The 16985-nt window shown below is 33.4% G+C and overlaps 1 protein-coding gene across 3 annotated transcripts in view; it reads left to right on the forward strand.

Moving 5' to 3' along the window:
* The window catches only part of LOC104672833 (ovostatin-like), a 133334-nt gene extending 116349 nt beyond the window's left edge, over nt 1–16985 (forward strand). For 2 of the 3 annotated variants that reach the window (XM_030938899.1, XM_030938898.1), the window contains exons 24-35: nt 2045–2221; nt 2417–2498; nt 5160–5316; nt 7101–7175; nt 7508–7673; nt 7873–8096; nt 9461–9676; nt 11640–11764; nt 12384–12474; nt 12977–13045; nt 13260–13362; nt 15077–16985. In XM_030938899.1, coding sequence (XP_030794759.1) covers nt 2045–2221; nt 2417–2498; nt 5160–5316; nt 7101–7175; nt 7508–7673; nt 7873–8096; nt 9461–9676; nt 11640–11764; nt 12384–12474; nt 12977–13045; nt 13260–13362; nt 15077–15144 — 1553 coding nt within the window. In that variant the 3' untranslated portion in view covers nt 15145–16985. Of the gene's footprint in view, nt 1–2044; nt 2222–2416; nt 2499–5159; nt 5317–7100; nt 7176–7507; nt 7674–7872; nt 8097–9460; nt 9677–11607; nt 11765–12383; nt 12475–12976; nt 13046–13259; nt 13363–15076 lie in introns of those variants that run through there. The other variant, XR_004059572.1, reaches the window with a different exon arrangement.

Genomic DNA, 16985 nt, shown 5'->3' on the forward strand with positions numbered 1-16985 from the left:
ATCTTATATCCAGAACATCTTCCAGTATCAAAACCAAAGAAGACCTGCACTTACTTGAGCTTTTGGCTTTGAGCAAATAAGTCTCATTAACAAAATGATATCCAACAAATATAAGTCACAGATGCTACACCATTATATCCAGCACCATCATTCTAAACCCTTCTTATTTTTAGACTATCTTAATAGCAAATGGCTCAGTTTCCATCTATTTGGTAAGCCGTTGAATTCAATTAGCTAGTTAGCATCTTGTTGAGGATTTTTGGGATTTATATGCATCAGGGATGTTGGTCTGTAGTTTTCTTTTCTTGTAATGTCCTTGTCTGGCTTTGGTATCAGGGTAATACTAGACTTGTAAAATGAATTTGGAAGTATTACTTCCACTTTGATTTTTTGGAAGAGTCTGGTAAGAACTGATGTTAGTTCTTTAAATATTTGGGAGAATTCACCAGGGAAGCCATCCAGTCTGGGACTTTTATTTGATGAGAGACCTGTGATATTGATTAAATCTCCTTACTCACTATTAGTCTTCTCAGACTTTCTGTTTATTTATGATTCGGTCTTAGCAGGTTATGTGTGTAGGAATGTATTTACTTCTAGATTATCAGTTTACTGGCATATAATGCTTCATAGTAGTTTTATGTGATCCTTTGTATCCTTGTGGTGTAAGTTCTAATATCTCATCCTTCATTTATGGTCCTGTTTATTTGAGTCTTCACTCTTTTTATCTTAGGTAATGGTTTGTCGATTTCATTTATGTTTTCAACAAACTAGTTCCATTGATTGTTTTTCTAGTCTCTACTTCATTTATTCCTGTGCTAATATTTGTTATTCCCTTTCTTTTGCTACCTTTGGGCTTAGTTTGTTCTTTTTCTAGTTCCTTAAAGTGTAACATTAGATTATTTATTTGAGATCTTTCTTCTTTTCTGATATAGCAGTTTATCAATATACATTTACCTCTCCAGACTGCTTCTGCTGTATCCCATAAGATTTAGTATGTTGTGTTTCCATTTGCTTTTGTCTCAAGGTATTTTTTTATTTCCCTTTTGATTTCTTCCTTGACCCAGTGGGTATTCAGGCATGTGTTCAATTTCTACATATTTGTGAATTTTTGTCCTGTTATTTATTTCTAGTTTCATACCCTTGTGATTCAAAAAGATACCTGATATGATTTCAGTCTTCGGACTGTAGAAGTTCTTTACAGTGGCAAAGCGTAGTGGATAAGAGAACTGACTTTCCCAGAAGGCTGCCTTGGGTTTGAATCCCATTTTCACCACTTGCTGTGTCACTCTGGGAAAATTACTGAACCTCTCTGTGTCTCATTTCTTCATCCCTTAAGTAAAGATAATAGTATTACTTATTTCATAGGATTGTTATAAAAATTAAATGAGTTAAGATGCTTAGACACCTCCAGACACGTAGTAAATGCTACACAACTATTAGATATTGGTAGAAAGTGTGTAAGGAAGTGTCCAAGTCCAGGCACTCTGAAGCACTATTTTGTGTGCTGAATTCCTGACTCCACTGTGTCTTTTCCAGATGATGCTGGGAAAATTTTCAGCCTCTCTGTGCCTCAATTTCATTATAAATGAAAAAATAATACCCATGTGTGTTATTATTATAACCATTGAATGAATTAGTATGAGCAGAGTGTTCAGAACAGCATCTGATAAATGGCAAGCATTTTACAAAGGTTTATTTTGGGCCCAAATCCTATTGTTTTTGAAATGATGATTGACCTGGAGTTTTCTACTTCACCCTGGGAGCTCTCCAGAAATTTCGATTCCCACAAACTTTTGGGTTCTTCTGCTCTTGGCTGTGCTGCTTTGGATAATGTATCTCCACCATGGTTCTGAAAACAAGGCCCTGAGTTGTCTTGCTAATTCTATAGTGTGGGTCCAACAAATAGAAGAGAAAATAAGATCCAGATAATAGTTAAAATAATTATTTCCAGTATCTATGACATAGAGATGTGGAATACAAACTAATATTCTTTATCTTATCAATTTTTATAAAGTCCTTCATATTGACTTGATTGATTTTTCAGGAGACATTCTTGGTTCTGCCATGCAGAACCTACAGAATCTTCTTCACCTGCCTTTTGGTTGTGGAGAGCAGAATATGGCCCTATTCACTCCCAATATTTACATCTTGGACTATCTGAGTCAGACTCAACAACTGACCGAAGAGATCAAATCCAAGGCTGTTGGATACCTGACCACAGGTAAAGCATTTGGAAGCCTTATTTTGCTACTCTCAGTTAAATCCCTGAATCCCAGCTGTTTTGCTTGTTAAGTACGTGAATGTATTTGTCTGTATGTATACATCCACTTATAACTAACACAAATATTCAACTTATCCAACTTTTCTTCTGGATCATCCATTGTAATTTGAAAAATAATATCTCTTCTTGTTTTAGGTTATCAGAGACAGCTGTCTTATAAACACTTCGATGGATCGTATAGTACCTTTGGACATAAAGATCAACATGGACACACATGGTTTGAAGTTTTGTTATTTACATCAGTTTAACTAGATGTTTCTAATTACTTCTAATCTACTTATTTTTTTTTCAAGTGATTTTTGAGAATTTTATAAAAGCTATGGATCTTCCCCCACAAACTATAAATATACAAACTTCCACACACATATACACATTCTTTTAATAGGATTCCTGGGCTCTTGGGTTAAAGACTTTATGGTATTTCTATCTTTTACTGACAAAGAAATTATACATGACACATAAGCAAATTATTAGACAAAGTAACTCAATAGAGCAGGATAAAAGGTATGAAACTACATTTATTATAGAAGCAAATGATTCCATTGAAACAATAATATCCCAGCCTAACCTAAAGATAGTCTCAAGATTGTTTATGATAACTGATAGTGCCACTCAGAAGTTGTGCTGTGTAACTATGAATCCTCTTAATGAGACTTTAAAAACCTATATTGGAGCAGAATCCTGGTTGCGACAAATGGGGAAATAAGCACTAAAACCAAAATAATTTAAGCAAAGATTGCATTATTACTGTAAGCCTAAAAGACAGGGTGATTAATGAGATGCAAGTTAAATTTTAAAATTTATTCCCTATATTATTAACTTTTATTTACAAATACATATTCACCCCTAGCTGCTATGTCCTGGGAACAGTAATACATCCTTGAGGTACAAAAAGACAGATGCTCGCTATAATAATCATTATTGTTTCTTTTCTAATTGAGGGTAGTAAATCTCCATAATTACCCAGTGAGGCAGATAGCATCATGACACCCATTTTACATATAAAGAAACAGAAACACAATATATTAGTTTGCTAGGTACCATGAAAAAGTACCACAGACTAGATGGCATAGACAACAGAAATTTGTCTTCTTATGATCCCGGAAGCTAGAAGTCCATGACTCAGGTGTTAATAATGTTGACATTTTTTTGAGCCTGTCTTCTGGGCTTGGACATGACTGTCTTCTCCCTGTCTTCTCATGGTCTTATCTCGGTGCATATCTGTGTCCAAATTTCCTCTTCTTGTGAGGACACCAGTCATATTGTCATATTGGAATAGAGTCTACTCAAATGATGTCTTGTAACTTACCTTTTTGAAGACCCTATCTTTAAAAACAAGTCAAATTCTCTGGTACTGAGGTGTAGGGGTTCAATATTTGAATTTGAATGAGGAGGCAACACACTTCTGCCCACAACCCACCGAGAGGTTAAATAATTTGTGCAAGTTCACATTGCCAATATTGTGGCAGAACTTGAATGTCTGTTCCAGAACGTGAACCTTCACTCACTACATTATTTTGCCTCTTGATAGTACATGACCCTTGACTCTGAGAAGTGTGGAGTATAGTGGGGAAAGGCAAGTAAGAAAAAAAAAGAAAAAACATTAAAACACAACGTGATAAAAGCTGTAATAAAAATATGCACATGATCCTATGGAAGTGTATAGGCATGGCAACTTTTCCAGCAATTATGTGATGACTCATTTGGACTAAATGCAATGCATATTACACACATGGATAAATCCAACCGTGTTTACCTGTTAGGAATGCCAGTCTACAAGGGAGAAGTTAACTAAGTATAAACTACAGCTCGTTTTGGATGAGTCATTTAAACCCTGTAGACCTCAGGTTATCATGAAATGATAATAAGGCACACATGCCTCCTCTTGGCCTCTTAAGATATTTTTCTACTTACAACATCCTATAATTTCCCAATAAGCTCTTAGGGGTTAAGAGGGGACAAGGCAGGAATTCTAGTTTTGCTTTGGGTAGAGATAAAAGAATCTGGGAAGATGTTATGGAGAAGGTGACTCTTCATTGAGGGCATGAATGATGAATTCAGAGAAGAAGGAAGAGAAAGGATTTAAGTCAAATGGATGGAGACTTGATTTAAGTTATTAACCAGAAACATATAAATTATTACCAAATCAGTAATATGCAAATTAAGCAAATCAGTAATATGCAAATTAATAAAAGTATTATTCTTATCTGAACAACTCATAAATAATCTCCATTAATGTTTTGGCAACATTTTCCTTCAGTCTTTTTCTCCTATGCTTTATAAACATAATTGAGATTATCCTGTATGAGAGGTTAGTCTTCCTTTCTTGAAACGTAACATTATTTGTAATAACTTTGCCATGTCATTAGAATAACTTAAATCATCCCTTAAGCCAAAGGGATGGGTGGGTGGACACGTTTGGCTAGAAGTTGAGAAAGAAATTTTCAGGATGTGAAACTAAAAAATATAATTGAAGCAAGTTACACTTTTTTTCTTTCTTTCTTTCTTTTTTTTTTTTGAGATGGAGTCTCGCTCTGTTGCCCAGGCTGGAATGCAGTGGTGTGATCTCGGCTCACTGCAACCTCTGCCTCCCAGGTTCAAGCGACTCTCTGCCTCAGCCTCCCAAGTAGCTGGGATTACAGGTGCCCACGACCACACCCGGCTAATTTTCATACTTTTAGTGGAGAGGGGGTTTCACCATATTGGCCAACCTGGTCTCGAATTCCTGACCTTGTGATCCACCCGCCTCGGCCTCCCAAAGTGCTGGGATTACAAGCGTGAGCCACCATGCCTGGCCAGAAGCAAGTCACATATTTTAATGAGAATTCACCAGCCTCTCAATGGTTGTTATAATATGCACTATATATCTTTTTTTCAGGCTCACTGCATTTGTTTACAAGTCATTTGCACAGGCTAAACGTTACATTTATATCGATGACAAAGTTCAATCCCAAACGCTTATTTGGCTCTTAAATATTCAGAAACCAGATGGCTGCTTCCTAAATTTTGGCAAAGTCTTCAACAATGCTTTGAAGGTACTGATGATATTCTACCTTACACTTTTCTATTCTTTCATTATAATTGTTTAGTGAACCCCAGGTACACTGAAGAAATTGGTAAAAATTGTTGAACTGGAATTTCTACTAGCATAAACTAATTATCTTGAAAACCAATAAAATGTTTCTTTATAGCAAATGGAACATTTTCTTTCCTTCAGTCAGGTTAAAAACTCTAGAAGATTCTAACAGTAATTGTGGTGACTGGGGGCAGGGTGCAGGGGCAGGATTATTAGTAAAAGTGTGAACAAAGAAGTAATAGAACCTGGATAATTCTTAATAGCTTAGTGCTCTATCATTTAAGAAATTCTTTATCAATATTGTTGTATTATTAGAATTCAATTTGTTTTGCTCTTACTTGCTAATATCACTGAGATAAGTGTTCATAATGAATATGCCTTTTATTTCTAAGTGTTTTAAAACTTATGTTTTCTTCATAATTTTCATAGTAGTATTTATTTATTGAAAGTAGCTTGGAAATGTCATATAAGATATTGACCAAAATATTATTCATATGTCAACAACTCAGAAATAATCACCATTAATGTTTTGGCAATATTTTCCTTCAGCCTTTTTACTTATACTTTATAAACATAATTGAGATTATCCTGCATGAGTTTTTAGTCTTCCCTTTTTGAAACCTAACATTATTTATAATAACTCTGCCATGTCATTAGAATAACTTAAAAACATAAAATTAATAGCTCTCTATACATCGTCATATGAATAAACCAAAATCTTTCTTGAGGTTTCAGTAATGCTTAATAAACTCAAAATAATGTTTTGTTAACATTCTTATATGTAAATAGGCCCCTAGTTCATTATTGAATTAGGATAGCTATCTAAAAGTGTAATTTTTTAAGGTTCTGATAAAACATTACCAGATTGATTTTTAGTAAAATTGTGCCAATTTTGATTCTTTTTACATATAGAGTATCTAACTCATAGCACTACTGCTAACTCTGAGTAATATAGGTAGGAAAACAAAAATCTTTGAAAATATGAAAGGAAAAAGATGGTGCTTAATGTCTATTTTTGTTTATAGGTCAATTGGTTCAAAAGTCAAATATTTTTCATATGATTATTTTTAGTTTAATTTTTCTTCTTTGTAACTGCCTTTTAATCTTTTGGAGCTAGTTTGCTTTTCTTTATAACTAATATTATTGACCTACTAGAATTTATTCAGTATGTTGTGTAATTTATATATAATTTACTTCTATATTCCAAATAGTTCACCACTTATCATGACACCTCTTGTTAATTAATACTGTTTCTACTGATTTTTGAGGCTTTGTTACATTGTTTTCTGTACTTGATATGATTTCTTTCTGCTCTATTGATTGATCTACTGATTATACTACTATAAAATATTTCTGTTTTATACTATACTCTTTTAATCATGGTAATATCATAGCATGCATTCTTTTCATGATACTTTTTATATTATTTCTAGGGTAAATATGAGGGTGAGAATTAAATTAGAACTTTGCAGAACATTCTCTCCCTCCTTTGATTCTAAATGCCTTCTGAGGCCCATAAGTTATTTTGACAAGTGATGTTCCTATTTATATAAAATTTTCAGGTTTTTGTTCTCTATTTCCTACTTTTTATAAACAGTATCTTTTGAGGACATGAAAAACTTCACCTCCCAAAAATATAGGAAAAAAAAACCAACCATACTGAGTTTTCAAATATATTAGATTTAGAAATACCCTTCCTCTGAATTCCATGAGACTGACATGTTACCCCTATGTTTCATTCAGGGAAAAGAAGATAATGAAATCTCTCTAACTGCATATGTTATTAGTGCTCTGCTTGAAGCTGGCCACCCAGTCTCGGTATGTAGCCCACTGGTGATACCACTAACTTGCTTCTTATGAACTTAGAACATTTTATGCCAACAATATAGTAATAGGAAGTAGAACTATATGTTTGTAGCTACCACATATGCTGAATAATACTGAATCAATATCCTTCTGAATCGTCAAATTACACTGTGCAGATGGAACTATGTAGAAATTAAAATGAATATGTTGTATTTGACCTTTGAACATTTCAGCACAAACAAGATTCATTCCTAATTTTTTTCCAGCAATGATCATATCTACATCTGTGTTTTTGTATGTGTTTTTGTGTGCACATTTGATTTTTTCTTTTTTATTCTTTGCAGTATATGGCTATTCAAAAGGGTCTCCAGTGCTTAGAGACTGTATCTAGGGAAAGAGCTATGACTACTTATGAGCAGGCTCTCCTAGCCTACACTTACAGTTTAGTAGGCTATGAAGACAAAAGGGAATTCTTCTTCAATGAGCTGAACAAAAAAGCAAAAAGAGTAGGTAAGTGTTTTTGACCCTTCCTGGAGTAACATGCTGGATAAGTAGAATGATTGGCAGTGGGATAATTATCATCTCCTCATGTTTCTTTATTACCAGTTGTAAGGTTTGCACTCCCTCAAATACCACCCATTTGACCACACACAGTTATATGCCATGCTTTGACACAGACACTGTTGAATTCCTTTCACTTTTTGGTCAGGTGGCTCCGTGTACTGGGAACTGGAAGAGAGGTTTTCTATGGAAGGATCATCATCTTTCTACTACCCTCAGGCTTCCTCCGCAGATATAGAGATGACCTGTTATGGGCTACTGGCTCTTCTTTTCAAGCCATGGCTGACTTCAGAAGAACTGTCCTATGCATCTCAGATTGTACATTGGGTGGCAAAGCAGCAAAATTCCCGTGGAGGTTTCTTCTCCACAAAGGTAACTCTATATCTTTGTAAAATTTCTATGTACAAGAAAATTGAGCACTTGCTTTGCATTGGTGGTATTGGTCTTTAAATTTATACATTACATTTATGCAATTAAATGTAATTGTTGTCACTATTGAACTTGCTATCATTTTTCAATTTGATGTCTTTCAGGTTTTTTACAGATGTAGCATTTTATCTAGTAATAATCTCTAAATACTTATTCAAATATGCTTTACTTTAATTTTTAAAATAAAAACTTAAGTACTAACCTCCTAAATGTTCTATATAAAATTAGCTATGATTTTATCAGAAAAGGTGTTCTCAATTTGCATTATCATCAGCAGTGTGTACCTTTCATTATATAATTTCAAAATCATTTCTCTTGATCTGATACAATAAAATTAGTAATTCATTCTGTAAAATCTCCCTGGTTTCTACTTAGATAGAATATGCTTTCATTTTTTTAAAGTTCTCTTTTATTTCATGTATTATAAATTTCCTGGTCATATCATTTGTACATTTCCTAATAGGGATATTAATATTTTCCTTGATTATGTGTAAGACTTCTGAATATAGTAAAGATATTAACCTTACTAATGCATGTAACATCCTTGTCAACTTTCTGTTTTTCTTCCAATTTTTATCATGCTTTAAAATACACATTCTTTTCTTTTCATTTTCACTTAATATAATTATTCTACTGAAGATTCTCACTTTAAAACTAAGAGTAGTACTCAACACAAAAAATATATGAATATATTATCAGACTTTTCTGTAATATGAATTAATTCATCGTATTTCTATTACTGATTCATTTTATAGGATATATTTTGATTTTATAGGATATAATTTTATGGGATATAATTTTATAGGATGTATTTTGATAGAGTTACAGTAGAGACCTAACTTTAAATGGCCAGCCAGTTGTCTCAATGTCATTGATGTAATAATTAATTGTCCCAATGATTTGAAATGCTACTGTTATTGAAATATAAAGTCATATATATTTTGTCATCTTTTTAGTCTTTTGTTTTTTTTCATTGACATTTTGGCCTCGTTGTATGCTTTGATGTTTGGTAAAACAAAACCTGATTTGATAGGCATTTAAAAAAATTTTTTCTTGGCATTTTCTTACATTTTTATTCTATTAAACAATGTTTTGTTTGTGTTAAAGATTTGAACAGAAATGTTGCCACAAACCGCATTTATTTGTTTAAATTATACAGCACCCAAGACAGTATAGTTCACAAAACAAAGTAAAATGCATGGAAAAAGATGTAATCGCATTTTAAATTATTTTTAAATAAATCACAGTTGTATTTGACTGCTAAATCCCATGGTATGCTTTAATACAATTTGCCATTCTTCTTTTAGGATACCATTGTGGCTCTCCAAGCTCTGACGCTATTCCAGAGGCTCACTTTCTCTAAGAATAGACAGAATTCAGTGCAGATTTTCTCTGACCAAGGATTCAATACAGCCTTCCAAGTGAATGATAAGAACCGTTTGTTGCTACAACAAATTCCATTGCCAACAACTAAGGGAAAGTATACGGTGGAAGTGAATGGCAATGGCTGTGTTTATGTGCAGGTAATTTTGGGCATTTTTACCCCCCAACTTATCAAAACTTATAATCTAAGTGAAACTAGAGAGAATAGTATAACGGTATAACGAACGAATAACTAGATTTAATAGTTTGTTCACATTTGGTCATTTTTGCTTCACATTGTTTTGCTGAATTCTAAAGTAAATTAGAGTTATCATGCCACTCCTAAATATGTTATATATGGATCTCCAAAAAATAAATAAGGACATGCAATTATGTAACTGCAGTGCCATTATCAGAGCAACCACACATTAACAATAGCTTGGCCAGGTGCAGTGGCTCACACCTGTAATCCCAGCACTTTGGGAGGCCGAGGCGGGCGGATCACTTGAGGTCAGGAGTTCAAGACCAACCTGGACAGCATGGTGAAACCCCCATCTCTACTAAAAATACAAAAATTAGCTGAGTGTGGTTGTGTGTGCCCATAATCCCAGCTACTCGGGAGGCTGAGGCAGGAGAATTAATTGCTTGAACCCGGGAGACAGAGGTTGCAATGGGCCAAGAACATGCCAGTGCACTCCAACCTGGGCAACAGAGTGAGACTCCATTTCAATAAATAAATAAATAAATAAATAAATAACAATAGTTTGTATTGTGATATAATTTAATTATCAAACCTCTATCCCCAAATATACTTTATGGTTGTTTTTCAAATCAGGATTCAATCAAAGACCATACTTTGCAGCTGTTTGTTATGCTTCTCAAGTCTCTTTTAACCTAACAGATCTATCAAGTTTTTTGTATTTTTTGTGACATTAATTTGTTGAAGAGATCAGGCCAGTTGTGGTATAGAATTTCCCTAATTCTGAATTTACCAGATTGTTTTCTTCTGCTGTCGTTTAATTTGTTGTCTCATTCTGTGCCTTCTGTAACTAAAAGTTGGATCTATATTTATATTGTATCACATCCAGAGGCATATCATTATTAGTGATGTGAAGTTTGATCACTGGATTAAAGGTGGTGATAGCCATACTTCCCCACTAATGTTGCTGCTTTTTTCTTCTTTGCACCAACAATTAACATTCAAAATATTACATTGGGATCGTGAAGATGTTGAGTTCATCATCAATTTTTACCTAAAAGTCTTAACACGCATTGATGATCTTTACCTGATCAACCATTTCATTAAGAACTACAAAGTGGTGATTTTCTAATTCTATCACACCTTCTACCTTTATTAGCTGGCATTGCCACACTGTATAGTCCAATATACCAGAGTATACTCAATATGTCAAATGTTTCTGGACAGTTGGCAGTAGTTTCCCTCTTTGACCATTACATATGACTTTGAAATTAATAATGTGTATATACGACTTTGTACTTGGACAGGTATATCTTCTGGAAATATTTCTTGAAGTGGGATTATTAGGTCAAGTTAAGTCTTTAACCAAGCCTCTTACCAAGTCGTTTTATCTTGGATTTAGATTCTACAATTTCTCTTATAATTTATTCATTGTATTCTTGGTATTTACCTTGATTCCTGAAGTTCTGATATTACAGTAATTTTATCAGTTGCTTAAGGCTGAAATCAGATCATTTTAATTATTATCCAAAACACAGCATAGATATAGTCTAACTCTGCTACTCAGTAGCTGTATGAGTTTGGACAAGTTACTCATCTTTCTGTCCCCCATTTCCCTCATCTATAAAATGGAGGTTAAAACTAGCATCTACCTCAAAGGATTGTTGGAAACATTAAAAGAATTATTATATAAAAAAGCATTTAAAAGTAAGTACAGAGTATATGTTCAATAAATGTTAGCTAAAGTTAGTAGTGTTACTAGTATATTGTATAGAATTAGTGTTACTAGTATATTGTATATAATTGTATAGAAAAAAAGAAGCAGAGAGGTAAAAATTAACTTTAAGTTGAAATGTTAATGTGGAGGTAATAAATTTAATATTAATCCTTTAGTTGATCAACAACATATTCTATGTTTCTCCAAGTCAACTTTGAGATATAACATCCTGCTCTCTAAGAAGTCATCTGGATTTTCCCTTTCTGTGAATACAGCCAATGCTTTCTGCAGAGGATTATTTGATGCAAAATTTGACCTTGTTGTTTCAGCCAGGTAACAACTCTTTTTTTTTTTTTTTTGGTAAACATATCCCTCTACCTCTAATTCAGGTAGCCTAGTATCTTTCTCTGCCTCCAAGTGAACCACATTCCAATTATTGTATGTGAAAGACTGGCCTATCTTTATCCTCTTGGAAAATATATTTCATCTTGTTTAAATTGTCTAAATTTTATAAGATTATGGTAGGTGCAAAAATAAATCTGACTTCGAAAAAATATGGACCAGGAGGAAGTTGTAAGGGAAAAAAGTTCTATAAATTCCTCCTCAAGAGGTACATTTTCTTAGTTTCTAGTTTGTAAATCAATACATTGCAAACTCTTACTTTTGAAACATAAAATTCTAAAACGAGGTTATCAGACCTCGGTTCAATTCTCTGGGTCCACTTAGGAATGAATTAAGATGCATGTTGTGTCATTTCGGAGCACCACTAACTTCAGTTTATTATTAAGTTATTCCAGTCTCAGAACAATAAACTCTATAAAGGGGATGATAAAATAAACTTTTTTTTGCATGAAAATACATTTTATTTTTTGTTTTCCTAAATATTTTTGTTTTCCTAAATAATGGTCAAAGTTTATCTGAATTTTAAATTTTGTACTTTTTTTAAAAAAAGTTATTATGGAAAGCGCAACTCTTCCAACATGGCAATCATTGATGTGAAGATGCTTTCAGGATTTGTGCCAGATAGATCATCAGTTAAGAAGGTAAAGATTTAAATGTTGTTAATTGAAATAACTTCAGAATAGATACAATGTGTTGAACCCTCTGCTATACTATACATTGGCCACAAGTTTATTTTAAAAAGGAATACATTTTCTATTCTTAAGGAGTAAAATTTGAATCTTATGTGTATCTTAAAGTAAAACATTGAGGTTCTCAAATTAATTTATATTCTTACATTGTCAAAACAGTGTATCAATAAAAAACAAATAAATGAGTTAGTGTTTAGTTATTATTATATTCATTCTATTATTCTATTTATTTAAAATTAGAAACTAATATATACAGATAGATGTCTCAAAAATGTCGAATGAATAAATCTCAAAGATAAATATTTGTTGTTGTAGCTTTATAGAAACATGGCAAGTATTTATAAAGATGCAGGAAAACTTCCAAGTTGAAAGCAAATATTTTATCTTCGGATCACTAGATGTTTGCAATCCTAGTTCCCTGAATTTTCAGCACACTTTTCTTCCTTATTTTTAGCTTCAGGAAGATGGCAAAGTACAACGAGTAGAAATCAAAGCCACCCATGTCTTTTTCTATCTGGAGAATGTGAGTTTACTGTCATAACTTGGTTTGTGTGTTGATGTATATGCTTGAGGCATAATGTGGTTTTACTTTTGTCTTTGTTTTTTTATGTTTAAAAAAGTTTTCCTAAGAGCATAAGTATCGAAACAGTATTGCTAAAATAATTCTGAATATTTGAAATAGAGAGAAAGTGAGGGAATACATCTCAATATGCATAACAATATTGATTTATTCTCAGGTTACTCAAAAAGAAATTCAATTCTCATTCTCCATCAAACAAGATGCACTCGTATCCAACATCAAGCCAGCATCTGTTCAGCTCTATGATTATTATGAAACCGGTAAGAAATGTATTTAGTTACTGTGGTTTTTGTCATTAAGTAATTGCAGTTGTGGCCATTATGTTCAAGGCGAAAACCACGATTGCTTTTGCACCAACCTAAATAGTTAAACCAATTTTTGTTTTCCCTACTGCTGTTATAGTTCTTATTTTTGAAATCTTCTTCCCTTATTTGGTGTTTTGTAACTGTTCGTACTGCCTAATACAAAAAGCATCAGAATTTCAAGAGCAAAATTTGAGGGTTTTTTCTACCTAAATGGACAAAACTGGCCTGATTTTTCTTAACCAGTCTTCTCACTAAGATGTTCACTTAAATTATTGGAAAATAAATGTGAAGTAGGCTATCTAGCTGAATATAGATTCAGGCAAAATAAAGTTAATGGCTATGAAGGTTGGCATAGTTTATGCATTAGTGTGAATTACAGGATACAGAAATTATGTGTTTATTTGAAGAGAAAAAGAGACATATACTATTAGAGATGATAAAGATATGTTCATAAAAATATTCTTAGAAAACATATTTTTAAAGTCACAACCATTTATTATTCCTTGCAATTCTGTGGATCAGCCAAGCTGATTGGTGCACGGTGACTGGTTTGGGCTGGTTCAGCTCTTCCCTCTTTGAATTGCACCTGTAATTCACCTGGTGAGTTGGCCAGCTGGATGTTCTAGGAGGCCTTATTCATATGTCTAGTATTGTACTGGCTCTTGATTGTCAGCTGGCTGACTGGCAGCTTAATCAGCTTATTCTTGACTCTCATCCTTCAACAGGCTGGTCTGGGCATCTGTTTATCTAGTTAGCTACCACCTATCTATTCATATATTGCTTAGCACAGTGAAATTTTTAAATAAAAAATTTATAATCAGAGCTACTTGGTCAGGTAACTTTGGGTGTCTGGATTTTGTTTTGTTTTGTTTTATTTCAACCAAGTTCTTATGGTGTTATTAATGTTTTAACCAAGGCTCAGGAAAGGTAAATTCTTACTGATAACACCAAACAAGTAAGTAGCAGAATACAATCTCTAAATGAGGTCTTCTGTTTTGAAATTGAAGCTTATCTGAACATGTGCTTTTGCTAGGTAAAAATTATGTCTATGAACACATTAAAACATAGGTCTAATAACTTTACCAATTAAAAAATTAAAATGACAAGTTAATTATTTTCAAGTCAGATTACCTCAGCCAATAAATGACTCACAGACTTTTTGAGAAAACAAAAACCTGTTTTATACACGCTATCTTGGTAAATATTTCCTCCAAAAAAGGGAATGAATCAATAGTGATACAAACTATTAAGTGTTAAGTGTAAGTCAACAGTAGTTTACAAACTTTGAGTACCTACACATTTGGTAAGCACATCTTTACTTCTTTACAAAAACCTGTATGGTTGAGCTAAGTCTTCACTGTCCCTCCAGCTCTTGTGGTAAAATAGACACTTTATTCTAGAAGAGAAAGCCCTAACCTCTGTTAGGTTTTAATGTGTATCATATGCAAAACATCATACCTGAAACACTTAAGAATGATCATATGGGTATGCATGCAGTGTGATGTAAATCAGAAGAATAAAAATACAGTATATTTGGAAGCTGTTAAGCAAAGAAACTGTTATAGTAGCACAGATTTAGGGGAATTTATTTCTAAACAGGTAAGAAATAAAGATGCTTTCTTCTTGAACAATGCTATAAAACTTTCTAATAACAATTACTGTCTTTCAGATGAATTTGCACTTGCAGAATACAGCACACCATGTGGTCAGATGTCCTTTGAAACCTCCTCATTCTAGGATAAGGAAAATGAGATGGAAAAGAAGATACTTTGTAACTGAGATGTCTATCAAGTTTGTTCCTGGAAGCGTTAAGCCTGCACTTCCCAAAAGCTTCAACCAGCAGAGACCAGGGCCAGTAGACAAATGCTCTCACCTCTGCTCTTAGTCAAGAACTGTGGGAGGCATTCCAAATGCTTCTCATGAAGTCCTCCTGAAATCCATCTCCCAGATTTTCAGGAAGCAGACTCCACAACAAATCCTTAAATTAGCCTTTGTCCTTTTTTGACACAGTCTCCCTGCTGTCTCACTCGTGTTTCCTGGGATCCCCAGTGAAATGAATTATCTGCATCCAAGCCCTTACCTCAAATTCTACTTTCAGGGCAACCCAAGCAGACAAAGCCTATCCCATCAATCACTGAATAACTATAGAAAACACTTCATTAGATAAGGAGTATTCTAACATATTGATACTTTAGTTCTGGTATGTGTTTCTGAATAATTTCTCTGGGAAGTGTGGAAAAGTAAGCTTTCATGTTATTTCAACGTAAATATGTTTATTTTCCTTGGCAACTGTTGTTGAGTAAAACCTGACCAGAATCCATGTTTTTTGTTTGTTTGTTTGTTTGTTTTTTCAAAAAGAACCTATGTATTTTTAACTGCCATTTTAAAACTGAATTTTCTTTCTCCAGATAAGCTTAGGATGAAACAAACACCTCCCACCTCCTCCGTAACCCACTCACTTAGAGTATCATTTCTGAAGATATATTTGTAAAGTTTTCTTGGCTATAAAATATTATATACTTGATTTAATTATAAGATCAAATATTCATTAGTATGTTATTATTAAACACATATATTTTAGAAAATTATTTTTATACATGCACCTAAAGCATTAACTTGTAACTGTTAAAAGAATAAATTTATGTTGTTTTGAGCCACAAAGTATGAGATAATTTGTTACTGCAGCCATAGAAAATGAATGCACTATCTCATAAATATCTCAAACATAACGAACTTAAACATTTCAAATGTCATTTGTCATTCCTAACTGCTCCCCAATGCAATCAATCTCACTTTATACCTGGTCACCAGTCATCTCAGTAATGTTATTCACATCCACGCAGATCTATGGTGCAGGTGCAAGACCTGTGTATTTTGTTTATTTCTCCCTGGCTCACAGACTTTACATCCATCAGTAATACCTATCATTTATACCTCCAAAATCTATGTTCTAAAAGAGAGGTTTAAAAATTTTTTTTTCATTTGCTTAGATCTCTTCTTCTATAGCTTTCCATGGTACATCAGATAACAATGAATGTTTTACCATAGTGTACAAGGTATTAAATGAAAATGCCCCTGCTTATCTGTCAAATATTATTTTATTCCCCTTTCCCTCTTCAATCACAGTGACTTCTTTCAGCTCTGGCTGTATTCAAGTATCCAAACCATACAATATCTAGAACAGGCAAAACTATGGAGGCAGTAAAAAGATCAATGGTTGCCAGGGGTTGTAGAGAGGGAAAGATAATTAGGTGAAACACAGGAAGTTTTTAGGGCGGTGAAACTATGCTGTATGGCACTATATATAATGTATATTGGATACATATCATTATACATTTGCCAAAACTCATAGAATGTACAACACCAAGAGCGAACCCTAATGTGAACTGTGGTCTTCAGTGATAATGATGTGTTAAGTAACTTCATTGATTGTTAACAAATGGATCACTCTGGTGCAGAATATTGATAGTGAGGGAACCTGTCCATATGGGAACAGAGGGTGCACATGAGAGCTCTCTCACTTTCTGCTCAATTTTTCTATGAAACTAAAACTACTCTGAAAAAATAAAGTATATTTA

This window comes from Rhinopithecus roxellana, chromosome 10 (assembly GCF_007565055.1).
Source record: "Rhinopithecus roxellana isolate Shanxi Qingling chromosome 10, ASM756505v1, whole genome shotgun sequence".
NCBI lineage: Eukaryota > Metazoa > Chordata > Mammalia > Primates > Cercopithecidae > Rhinopithecus > Rhinopithecus roxellana.